At 42.3% G+C, this 21,828-nt stretch overlaps 1 protein-coding gene across 2 annotated transcripts; it reads right to left on the bottom strand.

Annotated features, from left to right (window-relative positions):
• Positions 1-619: 619 nt before the first annotated feature.
• On the bottom strand, positions 620-21,111 carry LOC311211383 (cardiac-enriched FHL2-interacting protein). 2 transcript variants are annotated; one of them, XM_084290062.1, is made up of 4 exons: positions 20,830-21,111; positions 14,353-14,581; positions 9,821-9,986; positions 620-8,018 (listed from the first exon to the last, which is right to left on the bottom strand). In XM_084290062.1, exon 4 carries the CDS (start codon positions 7,840-7,842, stop codon positions 3,208-3,210), a length of 4,635 nt encoding a protein of 1,544 aa, XP_084146188.1. In that variant the 5' UTR covers positions 7,843-8,018; positions 9,821-9,986; positions 14,353-14,581; positions 20,830-21,111; the 3' UTR covers positions 620-3,207. The 2 variants fall into 2 exon arrangements, with proteins under 2 accessions (XP_084146188.1, XP_084146187.1); XM_084290061.1 differs by lacking the exon at positions 14,353-14,581.
• Between the last annotated feature and the right edge of the window lie 717 nt (positions 21,112-21,828).

The raw sequence follows: 21,828 nt of genomic DNA, 5'->3' as shown, positions 1-21,828 counted from the left end.
ATGGCTCCTTACAGTCTGCTGGGCTTCCTTACACACAGAGCTACCACAGGCTCCTGCAAGGCAGAAACCAGCTTAGTTTGCCTAGACACCTTTATTGTGTGATTTAATGTCATGGTCATTGGCATTATCACAGAATCACAGAATTGTCTAGGTTGGAAGAGACTTCAAGATCATCAAGTCCAATCTCTGACCTAACACTAACAAGTCCTCCACTAAACCGTATTGCTAAGTTCAACATCTAAACGTCTTTTAAAGACCTCCAGGGATGGTGACTTCACCACTATCCTGGGCACCCATTCCAATGCCTCACAACCCTCTCAGTAAAGAAGTTCTTCCTAATATCCAACCTAAAACACCCCTGGCGCAACTTTAGCCCATTCCCCCACGTCCTGTCACTAGGCATGTGGGAGAATATGGAACGGTGCTTATGGAACTGTCTTGCTGGCTGTTACACATTTCCCATAGTTTCCTCTCCCAAAGAGGTCAATTCACAGCTGTTATTTTGTCCATCTGACACAGATTTCCCAAAGCAGAAATTAAAACAAAAACAAAACCAAGAAAACAAACACACAAACAAACAAACAAACAAACAAACAAAAAAAAACAGAAACGGACGAGGAAAGGTAAATATTTGTTATTTGAAAAGATGTAACTTGGCCACCTTTTAATGCACATTTTGTGTTCACCAACACAGGCATTACTGCTGTCTTCTTATAGCAGCAGTTTTATCAGTACATATATTCATGTGTGTGTGTGTGTGTGTTGTAGACTAGCAAAAAGCTGGCCAATAGTATGATCTAGGCCAGAGACAGGTTTGCTGATGGGTTCATCCTCAAACAGAATCATTACTGAGTTGGGACCTGGCACAACACTTGTATAACATCAATCACTCCCTGTGGCAAATCACTCTGGGGACAGCTCTGGATATATGGTAAGAAACCTATTCATATTTGTTTTCAAAGTTTCCCAGTTCTGTGTTTGTTTCATTTAGCTACAAATTCTTTAGGACAAAACTCCCTCTGGAACATGTGCAAGTTCAGAGAGCCACTCTGCTGTGAATGCAGCTCCCATAAGCTAACAGAAAAGATTGGCCAAAAGTATTTGGTATCTGAGTCAGGACTGGCTCCTCTTCAGACACCCAGGTTTCAGTTTGCCTTTACAAGAAGTGAAAAATGCTTCCTGATTTCCTAACATACCTTGAAGTAGTATACTGGAAGATCCCACTTTCCACACTAAAAGAAGAAACTCAAGAGCAAAGGGTGCAGAAGGGTAAGTGTGCACATCTACAAAATGAACAACGGTTAATCAAACAAAAGGTTGGTTTGTTTGTTTGCTTTAATGTGGTTATATGTTTTGTTTATCAAATCACCATTTTTTCATGTCTGTGCACAGATAGTTTGTATCCATAGTCTCCCCTTGGACAGCATGCTTTTATTATGTCTTCTGAGCACCTGCCTGGTTCTTGACTTGTGGCTGTTAAGGGCATTTACATTTGTAATATCAAATCAAAACCATGGCTTGCACACTCTGCTAGGGTTTCAGATTACATAGTCTCTGTCTAAATGTACCATGGAAAATTTCAATAAATCCATTTCTCAGTATTTTAACATGATGACATTCTTCCCTACGCTGGATAGGCATTAGACAATATACAGTGAAAGCTGGTAACAGTACAACAAAAATGGCCCCATGTCAGTTTAGTAAAATATTTGTGACCAAAATAGAAGAAAAATATTCATAATAGGTACCATTTATCTTAACATAACAGCCTGATATGCGATCCTTATCCCTGAAACACTCCTGATTTTCATTCTTCTTTTTTATTTCTTTCAAAATGAGCCGTCACAGGGGAGACTGCATTTTCTGAATTCCAAGTCAAAATTGTTTAAAAATTTTAATGTCTGCAGACATTAATGTCTGCTCCTTTGAACTCCTGTACTTCAATTTTAATTAGAGAAAACTTTTCAAATGAAATGGAAAAAAAGGGAAAACAATACTCCAAATTTAGATATTTATAAGCAGGCACGTTGCATTTTTCACCAAGGTTCTTCTATTATCTATGATGATAAAGAAGATCTTAAACAAAGACGAGTTATAGTTTGATATAGAGCTTTCAAAGAATAGTGATAATTCAAAGAAGCACTTTTCTAGAAATTAGTACTTTGGATGTGTTGTATCTTTTTTTTTTTCCTTCTTCTTCCTTTTTTTTTTTTTTTTTTTTTTTCTTTAAATCACAGACTGCATGAGACCAAAATTAGAAACAATATTTTTCAGGTTTTAAAAGTTAGCACTGTATTTCAGTGGGAGCCTAAAACCAAACCAAACCAAAAAGCATTTCAATTATAATAAGCAAAAGTCTTCTCATCCTAACAAAAAATTAAATAATGTTAAGGGATTTCATTCAGCCTTGCACCTTTCCAAAATATTTCAGGCCAAGTATTGAGATAAGTTGAAGTTTAAATTTGCATTATAAATAACTCCTGACTGTAGAAGAGCATATTTGGAGATTATCAACAAATATAAAGTATTCAGCAGCTTGTTAGTGGATATTGCAAAGGTATATGAGAAGTCCAGAGCAGCTGCAAATGTATTCTGGTTGTTTAAATGTTTCTTTGATATGACTGCTGTATAGTGCATCCAGTATACAATCTTCTTGTCAATAACATCTGGGTAATCAGTGTGTGCAAAAAATGACTCTCAGGTTTATCATGGCATATTTGTAGCCATAGGCTTTCCATCTGTCAATACACTTTGAAGGCAGGGTGTGAGGAAAGTTTGTGAGATGCAGAATCTTTCCTAGGTCTCATAGCATGGACAGGATGGTTTCACAGGTTTTACTTTCTGTCATACATCATGCAACCCATCTGGGCAAAAGGACTCTTGCTTTGGCAATCCCAGCCACTATAGTGGCAAAGCAGCAGCAGCAGCAAGCAGTGGCTTCATACTGTTGTATTCATTTGTTTAGCTGGCATTGCCCCTTTATCTCACTGATGATTTGGGGCTTACTCAGTTTCACACTTCTTAAGAGTGATCATCACCTCGCATCTTTCAACACGGTCAGCTTTCATTTTCCTTCCCACCCAGACCACAATGAGGTTCAGAAATATAGTGTTGTACAAACATAAAATCTGCATGTGCTTGTGTGTGCATGTGTCTGTCCAAATGGATCTTAAAAACACTAGCTGGCATGTTTTGTTATTTTGGTTTTCAGGATACCCCTTCAGCAACAAAATCATCTAAATCAGTGAGGGACACTAGGTCTGTATTTGGGGTTGGGCTCATGTCCTTTCCTAAGTGAACCTGACTTTCTTCAGCATCTTGGCCATAGGAATAAGAGACAGGTTCAATATATGGCTGAGTATCCACAGCTTCAGTGCCTCTGTAGTTCTGTTGGCCATCTTCGGGTGGTTCTCCTGGCACAGCTGGCATTAACCACGTAGGTTCAGAGAGCTGAGAAGGTGACTTCAGCACTGCTACAGATGAAGCTGGTAAAGGCAACACTCTAGGGTAGGAGGCGTAGGGAGAATTCCTAATTTCTGAAGAGGAGGGCGGGTATAAATTCCCTTCCAAGGAAGGGACTGAGACTTGAACATATTTGCCAGTTTCTGGGTCATAAAATGTCTTCAAATTAACTTCAGCTGGTAAATCAATTACATAGTATTGGCCAGAGTCAGGGTCTTGGAGGAGTTTACGCTGGGTTAAAGAAGGTGAAGGGCTTACTGCTGATGCACCAGTGGGTCTTCCTATACTGGTTTCTGTAGGAGGAAAAGCTGAGTGAGGGACAGGATGGAGAGGGGAATATCCCAGGGGTGAGGGAGATACTATTGCCTGTCCAGAATGAGAAGGCTTTCTCCCTACAGCATCTGTATGTTCTGTCTGATGTTTTTTCTGCTGCTCTTCCATTTTCTTTCTCCTGCTTGCCAGCTTTTTGGCCCGCCGCAGTGCCTTTTCTGTTTTTGGTGGCACAGCGGGAGGCTTGCCTGCTCCTCTCTCCCCAAGTCCCCTGAGCTCCAATCTCTCAGCTTCCCCGGCAGAATCAAGTAGATGTCTCTGCACTGAATCAAGTATCTCTTCTGCAGACATATCTGCTTGGCTCCTCAGTGTCGTGTTCAGCAAGGCAGGGTTTATAGCATCCTCTGTTTCTCCAAGGCTAGAAATTGTTGGTTTATCTGATGGTAAACTGGCAACAAGAGAGTGCATCGTGCTTCCTGACCTGGGGCTTGTAACAGCAGAGCATTCAAGACTGTCTAATAAAACTGACCCACCTTCCATGTGTGGGATATCCTCTAAAACTTCATGGGATACAGGAGAATATATGTGGTCCTCTGATACAGAGCCAGTCACAGGGGAAATTGTCTCCCTAGTTATTATTTTTTTCGCACAAGAACCACCTTTACGCTTAGATAAATGATGGTTCTTAAAGTAATTTGTCTTTCTTTCTATGGGATAGCTGGGGTTGTTTTGTGCTTGGTCATTTTCCAGACCCAAATTTGGCTGTGTTAAGCTGCGTCTTGCCTTCCTAATCTGGGAGTTCTCTTTACTGCTGCAGACACTTTCCTCATTCATTTTCCCAACTTTATTTAACAAAGCACACGTCTCTTCATCTTCTTCCATCAGCTTCCCTAAAGAAAAGCTCTCTGTATCTTCCAGAAGGTTGGGGTCCAGTGTTGCTGAAGTAGATCCAGACTCACTGGCATCTCTCTCTTTGTCAGTCGTGCCTTCCCTCACATTCTGCTGCCCTCTGCGCCTCAGTGCCGACCAGCCTCGCTCCTGGGCATGCAATGTGTCTCGGGGCTGCTTGCTGTGTGCTGCTGAGGATGCAAATCTACCTTCCATTTCCTTATAACTGCTGCTCACTGTATCATCCAGGGAAAAGGACCTGAACAGGGGCAACTTGACAGTCCTTATTACCTGAGGTGACCTGAATGTGTTATCTTTGATCATAAACAGACAGGGTTTGGATGAGCTTGAAGATGGTTGTGTTTGTGTCTCCTCAGACCTTGGGGTGGAGGTGTCCTTTATGCTGTCAGAAGCAGAATCCATGCTATTGACCTCTTCCTTCTTCTCTTGCCTTATTTTTTCTTTCATCAAGCTCCTTTGTTCATTCCCAGTAACCCTACCCTCCCTACTCTCTGCTGCACCAGTACCAGAGCTGATACAAGCATAATATTGAAGTTCATCTTCCCCAGCTGCTTTCACTCTTCCCTCATGGCTTTTCTTACTGTCTGCACTCATTTCACCCTTAGTCCTCTGGCTTTCTTGAAGACTTGACTTCTGTATCAGGGGATCCAGTGGAAATGGCTCCTCCTGAAATGGCTGCTCTACTGTGGAGACAAAAGATTGCTCAGAAGAGCTAGGGCTTCTTTTGCCTTGTGCTTCATGGCCACTGACTGCCACATTGCTTTGGATGTCACTGTAAGGCACATCCTCTGCTGGTGAGAGTTGGCTTGGAAGGGTTCTAAAAGCAAAATTTTCATTCTGATGACCAGCCTGTCTCTCAATTTCCTCAGCTCGGAAGCTGGGTTTTTGCACAGGTTGCCCAGCTGTTGTATCTGTAGTGTCTCTACTGTATGCCTTCAGTGCTGGATACGGCAGACTTTTTCTTAAATAGGGTTCTTCTGATTGATGCCTGAACATCTTTTCATTATCCCTTGTGTTTTTAACCAGTTCTTTGTATTTTGAATTATCTTGCTGTAAATTGTCTCCAGTTTGGTGAAATAAAAGGTCTGCTGTTGTCTGGGGTGAACTCAAAGTCAGGTAATTGTCTGTAAAGTGTCCAGTTAAATCAGTTTTATTGTCATTTTCATGAACACACTCAGACAATACAGAAGTTATATCACTCGACTCGTCTTTCTCTGCAATATTTTTGTTACTTATTTCTTGCAAAGTTGATGATGAGGTATTCACTTTTATATTCTCCTGTATATTTTCCTTAGTCTTATTTTTATTCTCCAGGGCCCTTAACATAGGAGAAGGGGTATAAATGCTTTTAACACGCTTACGCACATCCTTCAAGTTGAATAACAGACTTGATGCTTTTGCCTTGTAACTATCCCGAGACCTGTAATCACCAAACCTGGTCGCCTCATCGTCCCTCTCTGCCACGCTGTCAGTGGGAGGAGGTGTCAGCGGGATCAGCTCACCTTCCATGGGGTCCACCTCCTGCTTTGGTGGTATGATGGGTGTTAAGAGTTCGGTGATATTGAAAGTGGGACTGGCTGATCCAGGGGAGTTTGCCTGTTTATCCAGAGGAGTCACATCCAGATCAGGTTTGGCTCCGGTCGTCTTTTCAGACAATGAGCATGTCTCGTCACTGGCTGTGAACTTCTCCTTTGAAGTCTGTCTCCTCTCATATGCCTCTTTTGTAGTCCTTGGTCTCCTCCAGGGTGGACAGATGGTGTCCTGCTGGGGACTGATGTCTTCCTCTTCAGTTAAGGTGGGTGGGTGTACTCGTGGAGGTGGGACAGGTGCCTGGGACACAGGTGAGGATGAAACGATCCTGGAGGACACAGACTGAGGTGAGACGGAGGCCTGGGACAAGGCAAGGGGGGAAAGTTGCACTGGCAAGGGGGGCAGTGGTACAGGAGGAGCTTCACGGACAGGGGGTGTTGGGGGATGGCTCTGCTGGGTGGGAGCTGCAAGAGGAAGTGCCTGAGGGACTGGGGGTGGCCGAGGAGGACCATGGTGCACATGGATCCTAGGTGGGGGTGCAGGAGGAAGAGCAGCACGAAATTCAGTTCCTGAATGGAGGGGCCCCTGAGGTACAAATACAGCTGGGAGGGGAGTGCTGAATGCAGTTTCTGGTGGTGGTGGCTCCATCTGAAAATCTTTCTCCTGCTTCTTGGCAACAGTGGTCTTGTCAGGTGGCAATTTATGTTCACTTGTGTGGGATCCTTTACTAAACGGTGCTTCTTCAAGGTATGTAAGACCTTCCTTTTCTGTTATTAGATCAACAAATTCCTGTTTTTCAGTCAATTTTTTATGATGGACTTTCCATGACTCAAAAGCACTATTCTCACTGTGAAGAAAATTGCCTTTTTTTGCTGGCTCATTAACTTTCATATTTTTGTTTTTCAAAGCCTTTTTAGAAGAACGGGAAAAATTTGACTTGGCTATTTTTGACATCTCAATCAGCACAGGATAATAACCATCAGAACCACAATAACTCAGATCTATTTTATTAGGTCTTTTCTGTGGCTCGTGTTTACCAGTAAGGCAGTGGCTGTCTTGACCGTCCTCAGAAAATTCAGAAAGTTCCTTGTGAATGCTCAAAATAGCTGTGTCATCCCCGCAAGCCATATTGTTTCCATGATTTAATTTACTTTTTTGAAAGCTATTTATAATGGGCTGCTTAATGGCTATCAGGGAACCTCCTGACCCTTGGTTTGCAGTCTTATCAAATGTCTTAATCAATGAGGACACTTTTGAAACATGTTTATTGTTCCTTGGACCAGGGACTGGCAAATTGAGCTTTTTCCTTTCTGTGCCAAGGGTATTATTTTTAGCAATCTTTTTCTCCTCCAGAGCATACTTTGGTAACTGCTGGAATGTTGAAGCCCATATTGTATGTTCATTGTTTCTTGCTGTTAGCTTGTTACAGCTTGCTGTTAGCTTGATGGCATGGTTTAATGTCCCTGGATGAAATTTAGCAGAGAACTGGTGGGCAAGGTCAGGGGAAATGGCAAGATTTGGTTCATTGTAAGAGTCTTCAAGTTCTGCCACACACAGACTTCTGAAAGCCCGGTCTGTGAGGCTGCTCACCTCTCGGTCTGCATCATCCAGAAGACTCCCAATACTTGAGGAGTCACTGTGTCCTTCTGTATGTTTCTTATTTCCCTGCATTGTTCATGGGAGTCATGAATGAATTATCCAAATGATTAATTTCAGGTATCAAGCAGGCAGATGACTGTGTTGGGTAGCTCCAGTCGTTTGCGATTTACAAGCATAAGGGAATTCCTCCAGACAGGGCTGCTGCACATTGATTCATCTTACAGAATAGGTGAAGGAAGCTTTCTCCTCTGCAAAGCCAAAAAATATGAATTATCATTTTTATACAGCAACACTATTAGACAAATAGCATTTTCCAGATGTACCAGTCACTGACTAATTTGCTCCTACATGTGTTCTAAAAAAAGGCTAGGAGTGCATTAAACAACATGAAAAACAATAATTATTTCAGTCAATTCAGGTAGCTCACAGTAGATAGTTTAGTTATTGGAAAGTGTCACTAAAAATTATTTCACATTAGATTATTTACTCTAGTTCTTAAACAAAGACTTAAGAGCCAAATTTCAAGTACTTTCCCTTGCATACCTCTAGCCACTAATACTTCCAAGTGCTGTGCAAGTGTTTGGCTAAAGAGGTTGGCCTTTTTTTTTTTGGCTGAAAAAAAAAAAAAGTAAAACAGTAATGAAAGAAAAGAAAACCTATTTCAACAAAGAATGTCACAGTACATCATTGCACACTATGTCTTGAGAAAAGAACTTCCACATGTTAGGCTGGAGCTTTCCTGTGACTTGTACCCTGAGCACAGCCCTTGCTTGAAAAAGTAGAATGGCACTGCAGCTAAAGCATAAAGAATAATAAAAAATATTTTACTGTTCATTAGCATGTTCCAAGCAAATATTGCTGAGGTAAAATGCTTTAGCCACCCATATCCAGATATGGTTGGGTTGGAATATTGAAACTGAAGAGCCTGCTAATATCAATTTAGCCAGCAGAAGGCAGGAGTGCCTAGGGGACTCTAGCAGTCCCAGTAAAGGAGCACAGAGAACATTTGGTTTCAGTTCCAAACAGCTGAGAGCAAATAGTAACCCATTCCACATAATTATAAAATAATACAGCCTTCCATTAATCCCTGGATACAATGTGAAGGCAGAGCCCACAGCAATATCTATCTCCACATCAGCCTGAAGACAGGGTGGGGGAATCATTGGATGGAAAGAATATAAGCAAAATAGACCCTTCAGCTATACTTGAAATGTATACTCTAAAACCCTTTAGAGTTTTCTCTCTGAACTCTTTAGATACTTATTCCCACACTCAAGGGCTTGAACAGGCTATTGACTATACGCTGCAGTGAAACTCACTTTAGGAGCACATCCAAGAACAATGTAAAACCCACTCCCTAAAGAAAGTCTGATCTGTATTTCCATTTCCCAGTAGAATTGCCTCATTAACTTGTGATGATCTGAAACAGCGAAGTTCACGTCTACAGTAGCATCCAGCTTCTATACAGGTGGAGGTTGTCCCCATCTACATTTTGAATCTACTATAGAACTGAGTAACGAAATCCAGATTTCAGACCCTCCAGCTGTCCAGGTCCACAAATTCCACTTTATCATGTCTCCATGCGACTCTTGGAAAAGGCATCTTTTCCCAGTAATGACTCAGTGCTAGTCCAAGTATGAAAAGTCAGAGAAACCAGGCTTACTCAGCTGAGATAACTCAGACAGTTCTTTCTTGAAATGAAAACACTCCTCACCTTCCTTTATTATTAAAAAAATAAATAAATAGGGCAACCTATTTATAAATTTAAATTATCATAGTGAATCTTGATTCTGTCCTCCCAGCCATACAATTCCAATGACCTATGCAGAACTACAGTAGATTTACACCAGAATAAAACGAGCTTAATAGAGCTTCTCCATTTTACGTTTTACAAAGATTTTTCAAAACAGAGCTTCATTTTCCCTACCATATATACATTTTTGCGTATAATGCAGCAAGGAAAAAAAAAAAAAAAAAGACCAGAGAAAGGCCATCCTGCTCTTGGCTGAGATGCTTAACTCTTACATGAGAGGGAAATTCAGGTGCATACCTGCCATGTAATTTTGCTTCTCAACTCTAGAACTTCCTCTCATGCTTGTATTTGGCTTCATCTCTGACCATCTTTAGTGAGGAGGTAAGAACAGTCCAACAACGTAGACGTGACAGAAGGAGTATATTGGGACGTTTCCAATCTTCAGCATTTTTGATCTTGAGTTCTACAATTCAAAAACAAAGACATTTGTTTGCACGAGCTGAAGATTTTCTCACATGCTGTACTCATTCATTCATTTGTTCATTTACATTTTACAACGATTTCAGGAGTGATTTACAAAATTTCTTACCAAAAGAGACAGGTATCCATCCCACACTGATAATTTGAGGGTTTGGTACCTTGTGGAAGGCAGTCAGGTTCCTAACAGACAACAGTCAAACAACCTTCAACACCCCGGTAGCCTCACCAGAGACCAGCTGCCGAGTGAGCAATGGTTTCCCAGCTGTCTTCCCACTCCAGAGGGTGGGTGATTTCTCCAGGTTAAAAGGAGGGATTGGGCCACCAGATGACTTCTTTCCTGCTGTTCTCTACCTCCCAGCTGTGCTACCCTTCCAGAGGGACTACAGAGGAAAATGAGTGCCTCCATTCCAGCTGCATCTGACTTCCTACTGCCAGCAAGGACAGACAGATGTCCATCTGCTGGGCTGGGAACTGAAGCAGCTGAGACCTGAGAACCCTTTTTTTTTCTGCCTCTGTTGTAAAGAAGACCAAAGGTGGACAGCTGGGATGGTGAGGGGCAGTAAACAAATCATCTTTTTGCTTCTGCACTTGAGTCAGAATCAGGAGACGCTAAAGGAAAGTTCAGCTATGGCAGACACACATTGCAGCTGCCCATTTGCTGGGGAGACCCCCAGGGATTTCAGGCTAGCGTGTCTAATACTTGCAAGACAATAGTTATTTCCTACAGGGAGAACTTCCTGGCACTAAGGTAGTGCAAATGGGACATAGAAGTAGGTAGTGTAGATTTTCCTGAAGGAAGAGCCTGCACTAAGGAAACGTCTGTGTCAGTCTGCAGCAGTCAAAACACACTGGCCAAAGGGGCAACAAAAGCTTGCCTGCTGGGATGGTCTCCTACACCTTATCTGTGGAAGGAAAGCTATCTCTGTTAGTCTAAGGACAAGCTTGTATCAACTAGAACTTTTCACAATCTTTTTAAGATTTCTGGGGAAAAAAAAAAAAAAAAAAAAAAAGTAGAAGCAAAGAAATACCAAAAAATGCTACATTTGGTTGTAGACAGATGTAAAATGGCATCCTCGCTGCAGAGATGTGTACTTGGTTATCTCTTTGCCCAGAGATTAAATTACAATTTTACTGCTTCTGTGGTACTCTTAACTGTGCGAAGCCAACACAGCCATGGGAGCATGTGATTATGTTCTGGCACACTCATCAACGGAGCTGTTGACTAAATTCCAGTGGCACAATGCTTATCACTATTTATTGGTGGTGATGCCTGAACTAGGAGGAAGCTTGGCTTTCAGATATCATGGACAGAGGTCTGAAGAAACATCTTGTCCCTTGTAAACTGAGAACATTTGCTGAAAAGTGAGTAGGGTAACAATAAACATGGGGATTGTGATGTAATCTCAGCAATTATTTTCCTAGATGGAGTCACTGTTACAAAAACAACTCAGCGCCACTGATTAAAGTAGAATAGTGACTGCCACTGTCTCTGAAACCCTTGTGAAGATCCTTGTCTTGCCTGGACATAACATTAGCACTTGGGCAGTGTAATGTTTCAAGCAGGAAAAGATGTACCTATACCAAGTGTTCAAGATGCAGATCATTGCAAGGACTGAATTGAAATAGCAGGACTGTACTGGTCTAACTATTCCTTATATTTGTATAACATCACCTTCCAAACTGCTGGGCAAAGAAAGCTGTTTATAGTTGGCTTAGTAACCCAGTAAAATCACATTTCCCTATCTATTTGTACAAGTATGGAAGCCTGCAAGCAAAGTACAATGTCTGAATTTAGCTCAGGATTCATCTAGTTCTAAAATTTGGGATATGTGATTTTAGTCTATTTATTTTCAATATAGAAGAAAGCAAACCTGAACGTTTGAAACTGATTGGGAAATGCTGAGAAACATCTCAGGTGTTTGCAGTAGGCACCATCTGATAAAAGCTACTGGAAAAGCTTTGATGAATGTTCAGATTTCAAGGAGCTTAATCAGAAATCAAACTCCCTTCCCTTTTAAAAAAGAGGCTTTTTTCAGGGGATCTCTTACATGCCTAGCAAGTTGTGATGAGGAGGTTAAGTTACAGAGACTATTCCTGGCCTGGCACAAACTGAATGTCAACTGTTTTCACTAGGCAGGAGCTGGGTGAACCAGCAAAGCTGGCTGCAGTGTGTGACATCAGTGCTGCTGCAATACAGAAAGGGATGGTTGGTTCCTCCACCCCCCTTGGGCTGGTATTTGGCTGAAATATTTTGCCATGACACATCGCGGTGGCATTTTGGCAGTGCCTTTGCAAGTTACATAGCAGTCTGAAGTCAGCAGCACTGCATTCCCCTTGAGGATGGGAAGGGGAGGGACAGGGAAGGAAGTTTGGTTGTATTTTCATCTTTGCGAGCTGGTTTCTTCATGTGGTGTTCTCTGTATGGCATCCATCCACAAGGAAGCTCGAAACCCAGAGCCCTGCAGTGACTGCTAGCTGCTTGGACTGCCAAGAGTGTGTGGGTTGGTCATACTGTGCTGCATCAGAACCAAGTGTTCCCTCAGACCTGCCCTAATGCATGGGCATCTCCACAAACACTGCCTCTTCTGAGCAGTACGCAGGGCACATGGTCTGGGAGGAAGATTACAATGCCCTCACCAAGGAGCTGCCTGGCAAGAGAGACAGTGATATTCCATCCACATTTCCCTGAACCATCAGGAAAGGCAGTTTCTGCATAAAGATGGTCATAAGGTGAAAACTGTTAGCACAAGTCTCTGTTTCCCTCATTCAGCAAGATCACTTTCATTTATGCATGTGGTCATAATGGGCAGCCACAGAGAGTTCTCCTGCTCAATGGAAGAAGAACCACTTTACTGAAATAAAAACACCTGCTCCAGCTGATGGTGGATGGAGAACTGGGGCTATCTGGCTTATATCGAAGACCCCAAGCACTGAAAGAAATGACTAGCACAGAACAAGGTGACTTCAGGTATTGTGCCAACTGATCATTGCACTGAACAGCAAGGTGAGGGAACTGTGTGTCTGGACCACATCAGTGTAGACTGGGGTCCATTCCCCTTGTGGATTTGGCCCAGCAATTGTGTCTTGAACAGCTTGTCCTGGGCCAGAGAAGAGGAGACACTGTTCTTGACTTTGAGCCAACTTCTGTTCTCAGTTACACTGGTATAAATCTAGAGTCATGTTACTGACGTCAGTAGAATAACTGAGAACAGAATTGGTGACTCAAAATACATCTACTTCCTAAGCCCACACCGGTGCATTGTCCAGAAGGCTACATGAGTAACTGTAGCCACAGTAAAGAGAAATCCAACATCTCTACAGAGACAAACCTCGCCCCCATGTGGCATTCAGACCAACATGAGAAGGAATGGGATTTGGAACCTACACAGTTACACCGCATGGCTAGGCCACCAAATCATGTCCTCTGGGCAATGCTGATTTTCTAGCTGGCTTCCCTCACCACTGACAATAGCAGTGCATTTGTGACAAAGTAATATTGATCTTTTCTGCAATTATAACCAGACTATCTAGATCTAAGAGTGGTGTGGTAGACATTATTTAATCCCAGACTGCACCAGCAGAGATGGCTGGCACTCTGAATTGCTACCTTGTGGACAATGTTAGCATCTGGAAATGTGTTTGCTTGTGTGTTTGTGTTTGTGTGCATGTGCATGATGGGAGAATGCTCTCATTTGGATTGTCTTAGAAATTTCACATAGAAAAAGATTCTGAAGAGAACTTCAATTACAAATTTCACAATTTTTTACAATGTCTTTTAATTTCAGATAATTTTATTATTTTACCTTGCAGGCCATGAAAAGTAACATGTAATATATGCCTTAGCAGTTAAAATGGTCTATTATTACTGTCATTAACTCAGAGAGGCCAGGTGTTATTTCACATTAACTGAAACTATTCATTTTAAGTTCTGCATCAAACAATACTCTGTTGCAATAGAGAGTGTGATCTTGTTTTGAAGTTTTCCTAAGTAAATATTCCAGATGATCATAAAAATCTATTCCAATTATCTTTCTAGAGGAAATATTGTTAAAATGGATATGATTGTGATATTCTTTGTTTAATCAAAACATATTTTTCTGAAGAAAAATATTTTTTTCTCTCCCAGCGAGCTCTTTTCAAGCTGGTGCATTTGTTTTTATGGGAGCTGGAACCAGAGGCTCATCAGATTCACAACTGCAACCTAGTATAAGAATGGATAGTCACTACAATCTAGTAGAAGCATGAATGTAAAGAAGAAATATATGTAGCTGGTGACCATGTGTTATGTATCCTGCTCTGTGTCCTATCTCCAGAGGGAACCTCTTCCAGGCCCCATCTGGAATGCTTACCTCTTCCATTCAGACCGCAAACCTTCAGCCACTGGAAGATGAAGACCTCGTGAAGAAAAATGGAGGGAACAGAGACTCCTTGCAACAGCCATGGAGAATCATGGCCAGTCTCTCTACCTTTCCCTTTCTGGTTCAATGGCAAAGACCCAACAGTTATTTCCAGCTGCTCTCCGGACTGCCTTTCCCAATGTCCTCCAAATGCCCCATCCTGCCAAGAGTTCTGTCAAGTCTGGAAGAAGGAGATGTCTCTCAGAAAGGGTCGTGTTTGGACTGAGGCTTCCTTGCCACTCCTGCTTACTTCTTCCATTGCCTGATCCCTACCCACTGCCTTTGTAGAGTCAGTAACACACAGAAAGGATGGGGGAAGTCAAAGGCACATAGTACATGACTAACAGAGGCAATGAGCAGGTGCAGCACTTGGGAACAGCACAACTCTGCAAGAATCACAAGGCAAAGGCATGATGCTTCTCCCATGACTTGAAGTGAGCACAGACAAGTGACATTTAAGCAACTGAACCCAAACAGTGCATTTGTTGGCATTAAATGTCTGACTGGAAAAGGCCACTGTCTGTAACTAGGTCAGTCATTATACACTGAGATATTTATACAGCTCCTCAGTAATATGGTACATGTACACCTCATGGCTATTTATCCGTACAAATTCTCCTGCTGCAAGCAGGATTTATGTCTCATTTACACATCAGTAGCAAAGACCCTGCCTAAAACCAACTGATTTGTCCAAGTTCAATTAAAGCATCTGTGGTTGGCCAGGGAACCTAATCTATGTTTTCTGAATCCCACAAGAGTAGCTTAACCTTCAGCAGTTAAGGTAAAAAATGTCTTCATACTGCCCTTTGTGGAGTGTGGTACTTTACCATAAGACTCTTCAAGAGCAGGGAGGAAGCTTTATGCTATAACACTCTTCAGCTGAATACAGTGATGTAGTTTGGTATTACATTATATGGTGGAATCCATGAAGATTTGCAGGTGACCGACTGAGTCACCTGCAACCGACTGAGGAGAAGCCCTCAGCTTCTCCTCAGGCTCCTGACACATCTATCTCTTTCTGAGATCATGAAGACTCAAACCTTCCTCACCAGTTTGAAGTGATGACTGACATTGCATTGGTACAGCCCCTCCACAGAGCACTGACAGGATTCTGGCTAATGAGATAGGTATTCACCTCCTTTCATTTACTCTCAAGTGCGTCTTAGAGGATGAAAGCTTGTTTTTACTTCCTGAGTGTAGGAAAGGAGATTTTCCCATATCAGAGGGAGAGTTTGAGTGCTGCAGCATTGCAATAGCTAGAGACAGGAGAGGACAGGGAGGAAGGGAATTAGAAACATGGACAAGAGAACAAATGCAATGGCCTGGTTATCTTGTAAAGGAGTGTGCTGGACAGTCCCAGCCCTACCCATGAGAAAATTCTAATGATACCAGCAAGTGTGCTAGACACAAGAGAGAACCTGGTGTATTCTCCTCTGTGACCTACACAAAGAAATCTGCAGCTTGCATCCAGCCATGCTGCACTTCTCTCTCCGGGCTGGGGAACCTGAAACCACCCCCCACTTATGCTGGCCCTCCCCTCAGCCCCAGCACACCGATACCATCTACACTCACAAGTTTACACTTAGACCATTTAAGCCTCTTGACAAGGAGAGTCTGACCCACACCCACTCACTCAGGATACTCACTCAGGAAATATAATTCTTGCAGAAAACAAGTTATTATTATTCTTTTACTGGTGGTCTCACCTACTCCTTTAATATATATATTCTGGTTATTTGCAGGGTTTGGACAGGGAGTTTGCTGAATCTATTTTCTATTAAAAAAAAAAATCAAGCCATCTGTAGGTTCAAAATTTTTTCAAGTTCTAAGTGGCTTTATGACCCACTGAATTCCACAGGATTTAGGCACATGCAATATCCTGAAATACCTAGCCTATGTTACCAAAGAAACTTTCCAGATACATCAATCTTGACTTTGGAAAGATGCAGAACTTTCTAAAGATCTTGTGAAACACAGAACTTCACATACTTTTACAAAATAAAACTTCTAATCCAAAGCAGACATCAGGATTTACAGCCTAACTAGTTTCAAGAGTTAATCCAAAACAGTTTCAGGAGTTAATCTAAAACAATATGCAACACGTTGTCCCCAGAGTCCAGTGCAACTAGTAGTATCCCAGAGAAACACACATTCTGGAAGACACACCTAAACATACAACAGGAGATCAGAGGGGACATAATGATGCATCGAGGAGCATGGCAACATGTGGCAGCCCGTGGCAGGCACAGTGCTTGCCCGTTGCACTCTGTGCCTTGCTACCCATGGCCGGTCTCCCTTGACATGCAGCTAAGGCAGTCCTTTTGGATGACAGGGTGCGAGTCACTGAATAAACTATCCATAACTGGATAGCAAGAATTCACATGCCCCATTTCATTAATCTTCACACAGCCATGAAGCTAAGGATGATATTCATACCCTGTGAGCTGCCTAAGAACACTAAAGCCAAATCCAAATTAAATTTTCTTTACTCCAGATTTGCACCAGAATGAATTCACCAGCTCCAGTGACCCTTTGCTAGATTTACAGAAAATTAAGGCAGGGCCGGGACTTCATTAATACAACCTGTTAACAATATCCAGCATGATGCAAAATGAATCTAGAGAAAGAGATTTTGGGAAAGACACTGAATTTCCAGGCTGTCTGAGCTCTGCCCTAGTAACATCCCTACAGACAGAATCAGACCCCAAGAGCTCAGATGGTGAACATCAGGCCAGCAGATATGGATTTGCACCAGGGTAGGGAAGAGAAAGTGGAAGCTTTTGTTTTCAAGGTTTTCCAGCTCAGGCTGCAGAAAAAGCAAGATTTCTTACTTACACCTTGCTGCAGCTTTCAAATGCAGTCAAGAAAGCCCAGTACTTGAGCAAGACACATGGCAAGCAGGAACATACATGCTTCTAGACAGGCTAGAGTGTGTGACTTCAACACAGAGCCATCCATATGCTTAACGTTTTTCCTGCAATGACAAACTGCACCTCAACCATTTGTGATGGCATCAGAGGCATTCGAGAAGAAGGATAAAAGCTGTGGCCTGTCTTACCTGTGTGTGCCACCTGGAAGCTGGCTATCAGACAGCTATTCACATATGTGAATATTTTGAGAGGGCATAGGGGAGCCCACCCACCTGTGCCCCAGGTAATATCTCTGAAGGCAACACTATTTTCCTTCTTTTGAGCAGCAAAAGCCAACCGATGGTCTCCTCCTGAATAAGATGGAAGCTCCTTCCAGTTCCCTCTTCAGCGTGAAACAGGGGTTCATTTATTTTCCTGAGAAATGAAGACTCCCAATTCCTATTCAGGCATTGATTCATTGCTATGGTTTAATGGTGTGTCCCTAAGGTACTTCCTCATTATTTTACAGTTAATGCGTATACTAAGATGTTTCTTGTTATTATCCTGTAAATGGATACATAAAAGAGAGAAAAAGAAAAGAAAAGAAAAGAAAAGAAAAGAAAAGAAAAGAAAAGAAAAGAAAAGAAAAGAAAAGAAAAGAAAAGAAAAGAAAAGAAAAGAAAAGAAAAGAAAAGAAAAGAAAAGAAAAGAAAAGAAAAGAAAAGAAAACAAGAAGAGTTTGAAGCAGAATCCGTCCTTGTTCCCCAAGAGAGAGGGCAATGGCTGTCTTGATACAGGGTAGCCCAGGGTAGTCCCCTCACTCCCTCAGCAAGCTCAGTGATGTTGTCCTCACACCTGAAGTATACCTCAACAGAACAGAAGCCATCAGAAGGGTGCAGAATTGTACAAGGGTCTGTACTGAAGCTGAAAGGCAAACCAAGCTGATGTTCAGGTGCAGCAGCTTATGTCTGACCCAGCTAATGGTGACAGAGGCATATCTGAGACTCAGGATCTGCAGTAGCTGTCAGCTGCCAGATACTGCTGACTACATGGTAAGGTGTATCCAAATGTTAACCACAAGCACCTCTTTTAGAGACACTCCCCAAACTTGCAGGTATTTTCATCTCTATCTTTTTCAAGTGGAAAGTATGAGTTAGGTGGCCTTTTGGTACCTGGCTCTGCCATAGCCCTGTCACAGTTCCCAAAACAGCTTCAGACAGTGTGTGTAAGCAACAGGGAAAGTACCCCTGAAACTATTGCGATGTATCTAGGTGAGAAACTGAAAATAAATATGCATCATTGTTTGACCTGCGTGGCTCATAGGAAGGTTGGTCTGACTGTTACTAGATGATTTAGATTAATCATTAGTAGCTAATGCCTTCACGTATATCATTATTTGCAAGCACGGAAGATGGATGATAAGGAAACCCAAGACTATAATTAAATATCTGTTTTCTATGCCTGTCCAAAGAGGATCATTTGGCCAGGGAGAGGGAGACCCTGCTTCTAGAGAAGGGTTGTGCTCATAGATTCAGTACTGCCTCAGTTTCCCTGGGGCTGCCAAGAGACAGGAGTCTCAGCAGCACTCTCTGACCATACACACTTGAAAGCCATAAAAGCCTGGCAAGCAGCAACATAGTCACAAATCACCAAGCTCAGTATGTGCACACACACACATATACCTACTGATATGTATCAGCAGCCACTGACTCACCCAAAACCTTATGCAGGCTTTATCAAAGAGGCACAACATTCTCTCCAAGGTGAAGCTCCCGCACCAGTGTATACATGTGCCCGCACTACACTCCCCTTCACCACACACCTGTCAGCTGGCTCAGACTTGGCTGGTCCCAAAACAAGACCCTACCTCAAGTGATGCATGCTAGCTCTGAAAGCAATGAACTCACGCACTTGCTTAAGGTGGACAAGGCTGTGTGTGCCCCGGCTCCCCAGCTGCATGTAAGGTAGCACAGCCAAGCCTACAGCTAAAAAAATCACTTGCAGAATTTCCCTCTGCCAGCAACTTTGTGTGTGTGTGTAAAACCAGCTTGACTAAAGAAATGAAAGGCTGATGCAGAGGAGTGGTATTTCTCCGAGCCTGGGTCATAAGGTTAGTTGGCTTTTTTCCTGGTCTTGGAGGGATTCGCGTTTTCCTTTGCCTTTTGCACAGCTCTAGTAATGCAAGCACAGACGAGACAAACATTTCAGAGAAGCAGATAGGATTAAGAAGCTACAGAGTGAAATTTCCATGTGCTTTTGCTTTGCATTGCAGGGACACAATTACACCTGCATGCCTCCACATGGCTGAGGCCTACAAGTACACAGGTGATTGCCTGTTACAGATGTTTTGCAAAGTAAGTTGGGAATATGCATGTAATTTAAAAACCCGTCCAGTGACATGCACAGAAGGACAGAGATTTAGGTGTATTGCGTCTCCTAGATAATATGAATATTTAATTTGTTAGTATTTTCTACAAGTCTTAACCTCTAAGCAATTAACTGAGGGCATTTGCTTTTTACATGGTCAGTTCTCTGCAGAACTGGAGGAAAAGAGCCATGGGCTTTGATACTGACCAGAAAGCTTATTTCTCCTTCTTATCTCCTCTCACTTCTCCTTCCCTCCAGCTTTCCCCCCAGCAACTGCAGAACACCAGCAAGGGACCCTCTAAATGAGAGCTGTTATAAAGTCAGCCTCAGTAGGCTGCTTTGGCCTGGTGCTAGAGTGCCTGTCCCTGTTCAGAGCTAATTGGATTGCCTGTTCACAGACCATTAAAAAAAAAAAAAAAAAGAATAAGGATTTGGATTCTCAAACTCTATTTCAATTATTTCTGTCATCTTGCTGCTGAGTTCTGCGCTAGGCTAACAACATGTAGTTCCTTTGGATGGCAGACTAAGAAGTTCTGTAACAACTGGACTCAGAAAAGCTTATACCATTTAAGAAATTTTCCAGTGATTAAAATTGGATACAAGTCATAGTCACAGTCATTTATAGTGACCTCTTAGCACTGCCTAGGTATTTGAAGTATTTTACTTTTTCAGGCTCTATAGCGTACTAATTGCTGTCTATAAAATATTTAAACTGTTCTCTTCCTATTTGTTAAAAAAAAAAAAAAAAAGAAAGAAAAATGCCTTCACACTCCTACACAAATCACTAAAGTTTGTAGAAGTATCTTATCTCTAGGCAGTAATCATCTGGAAAATAAAATCAATGTATATTTGCTTAAAGTTGCTTACAGCACAATGTGCGGGACAATTAAATGGAGCTTCATAGCAATTTAGTGGTCTTTTAAAACAAAAATCATCCCCCTTTACCAGTTATGTGTCATAAACAGTAATCACTGCATACAAATCTATATGTATGGCTCTTTCCATACACAGACTTTTAGAGGCAATCCTGCATTTCTGAGAGCAGAAAAGAGCTGGACAAAATGAAAGGACTTTCCACCTCTCATCCCTGAAGAAAAATATAAAAATGCTGTTTTATTTTTCTCATCTGATCAGTTACACATTCACACACTCAGACACCATCATTCGTCACCATTTCCAGGTTTTAAAAAATGCCCATATGCCTCCCCCTTACCTTTGGTGCTCCAGCTTCCCGATCAGGGGCAGTACAGTGCTGTGCTTTCTTCCTTTAAGTCAAAGCCCCAGCACATTTTACAGCAGTCTGCTTACTATTAGCACTTCCCATTATTTACGAGTTTCAGACTCTTCTTCTGAACATGGTTATTTTAATAGGAACAGTCACTGATAAAATAAATAAGTAAAAAATAAAAGTGGAGGAGCTAACCCTTGAGCCCTCACAGACCTGCCAGCCAGGTGAAGTGGAGTGAGCAAGGAATCCAAAGTTAGTAAAATGTATTTAAATAGTTATCAGGCAAGGGGAAGCCAAACGGAGATCATGGTGGGGAAGAGGCAAACATACGTATTGGAATAACCATGCGGTGTCAAGTAACAGACAGATGAAACAAACAGTCATCAGCTATTTTTACATTCAGATTCGCCAGTGGTAATGCTTCAGAGATAACTAATACAGAAAGTAACGGTGTGCGATTGGCTTGCTGCTGCCAGTGATTCAAGCTTGAAAGCACCGCATTTTTGTGTCTCCAGGTGGGAGTCAAAATGTTTATGAAGGTCACCATTAAAAATACCGTACAAGAAGCATGGACGTGAGTAACACATTACTGTCCTACCAGTGCCTTCTCATAAATAGCTCATTTCATCATCACGGCTGGACAAATGTGTCCAGTGTTCTTAGAGTAAGGACCCCATTCCACCCTCCTTCCAAAGCAAACAACACCAGCAGCCCTCCTGGGAGGCACATGCCAGCATTGGGTTTCATCTGGCAAACTGCAGTAGGATATTGAATAATAGGGGAAATATGCCGTGAAGTCGGCGAGCTAAGCTTTTGTACTGCAGATATAAACAATGGATTGCCCCCCGTGCCCTGCTGAGGGCACAGAGCTCCTTACTGAAGTCGTGGGGCTCTCCTGGGGCTCAGCATCACCCTGGACTTGAGCCACAGCCTGCAGCAAAATGAAGAACCTCCTGTGATTATGGCCCGGCTCCTGCTTCTATG

The sequence above is a fragment of the Netta rufina genome, assembly GCF_964035555.1.
Source record: "Netta rufina genome assembly, chromosome: 7".
NCBI lineage: Eukaryota > Metazoa > Chordata > Aves > Anseriformes > Anatidae > Netta > Netta rufina.
This window is presented reverse-complemented; position numbering and strand designations above follow the sequence as displayed.

What these genes read in the sequence shown, in the direction of transcription:
- LOC311211383 (XM_084290062.1), bottom strand. Translation starts at nt 7,842, where the DNA reads ATGCAGGGAAATAAGAAACATACAGAAGGACACAGTGACTCCTCAAGT.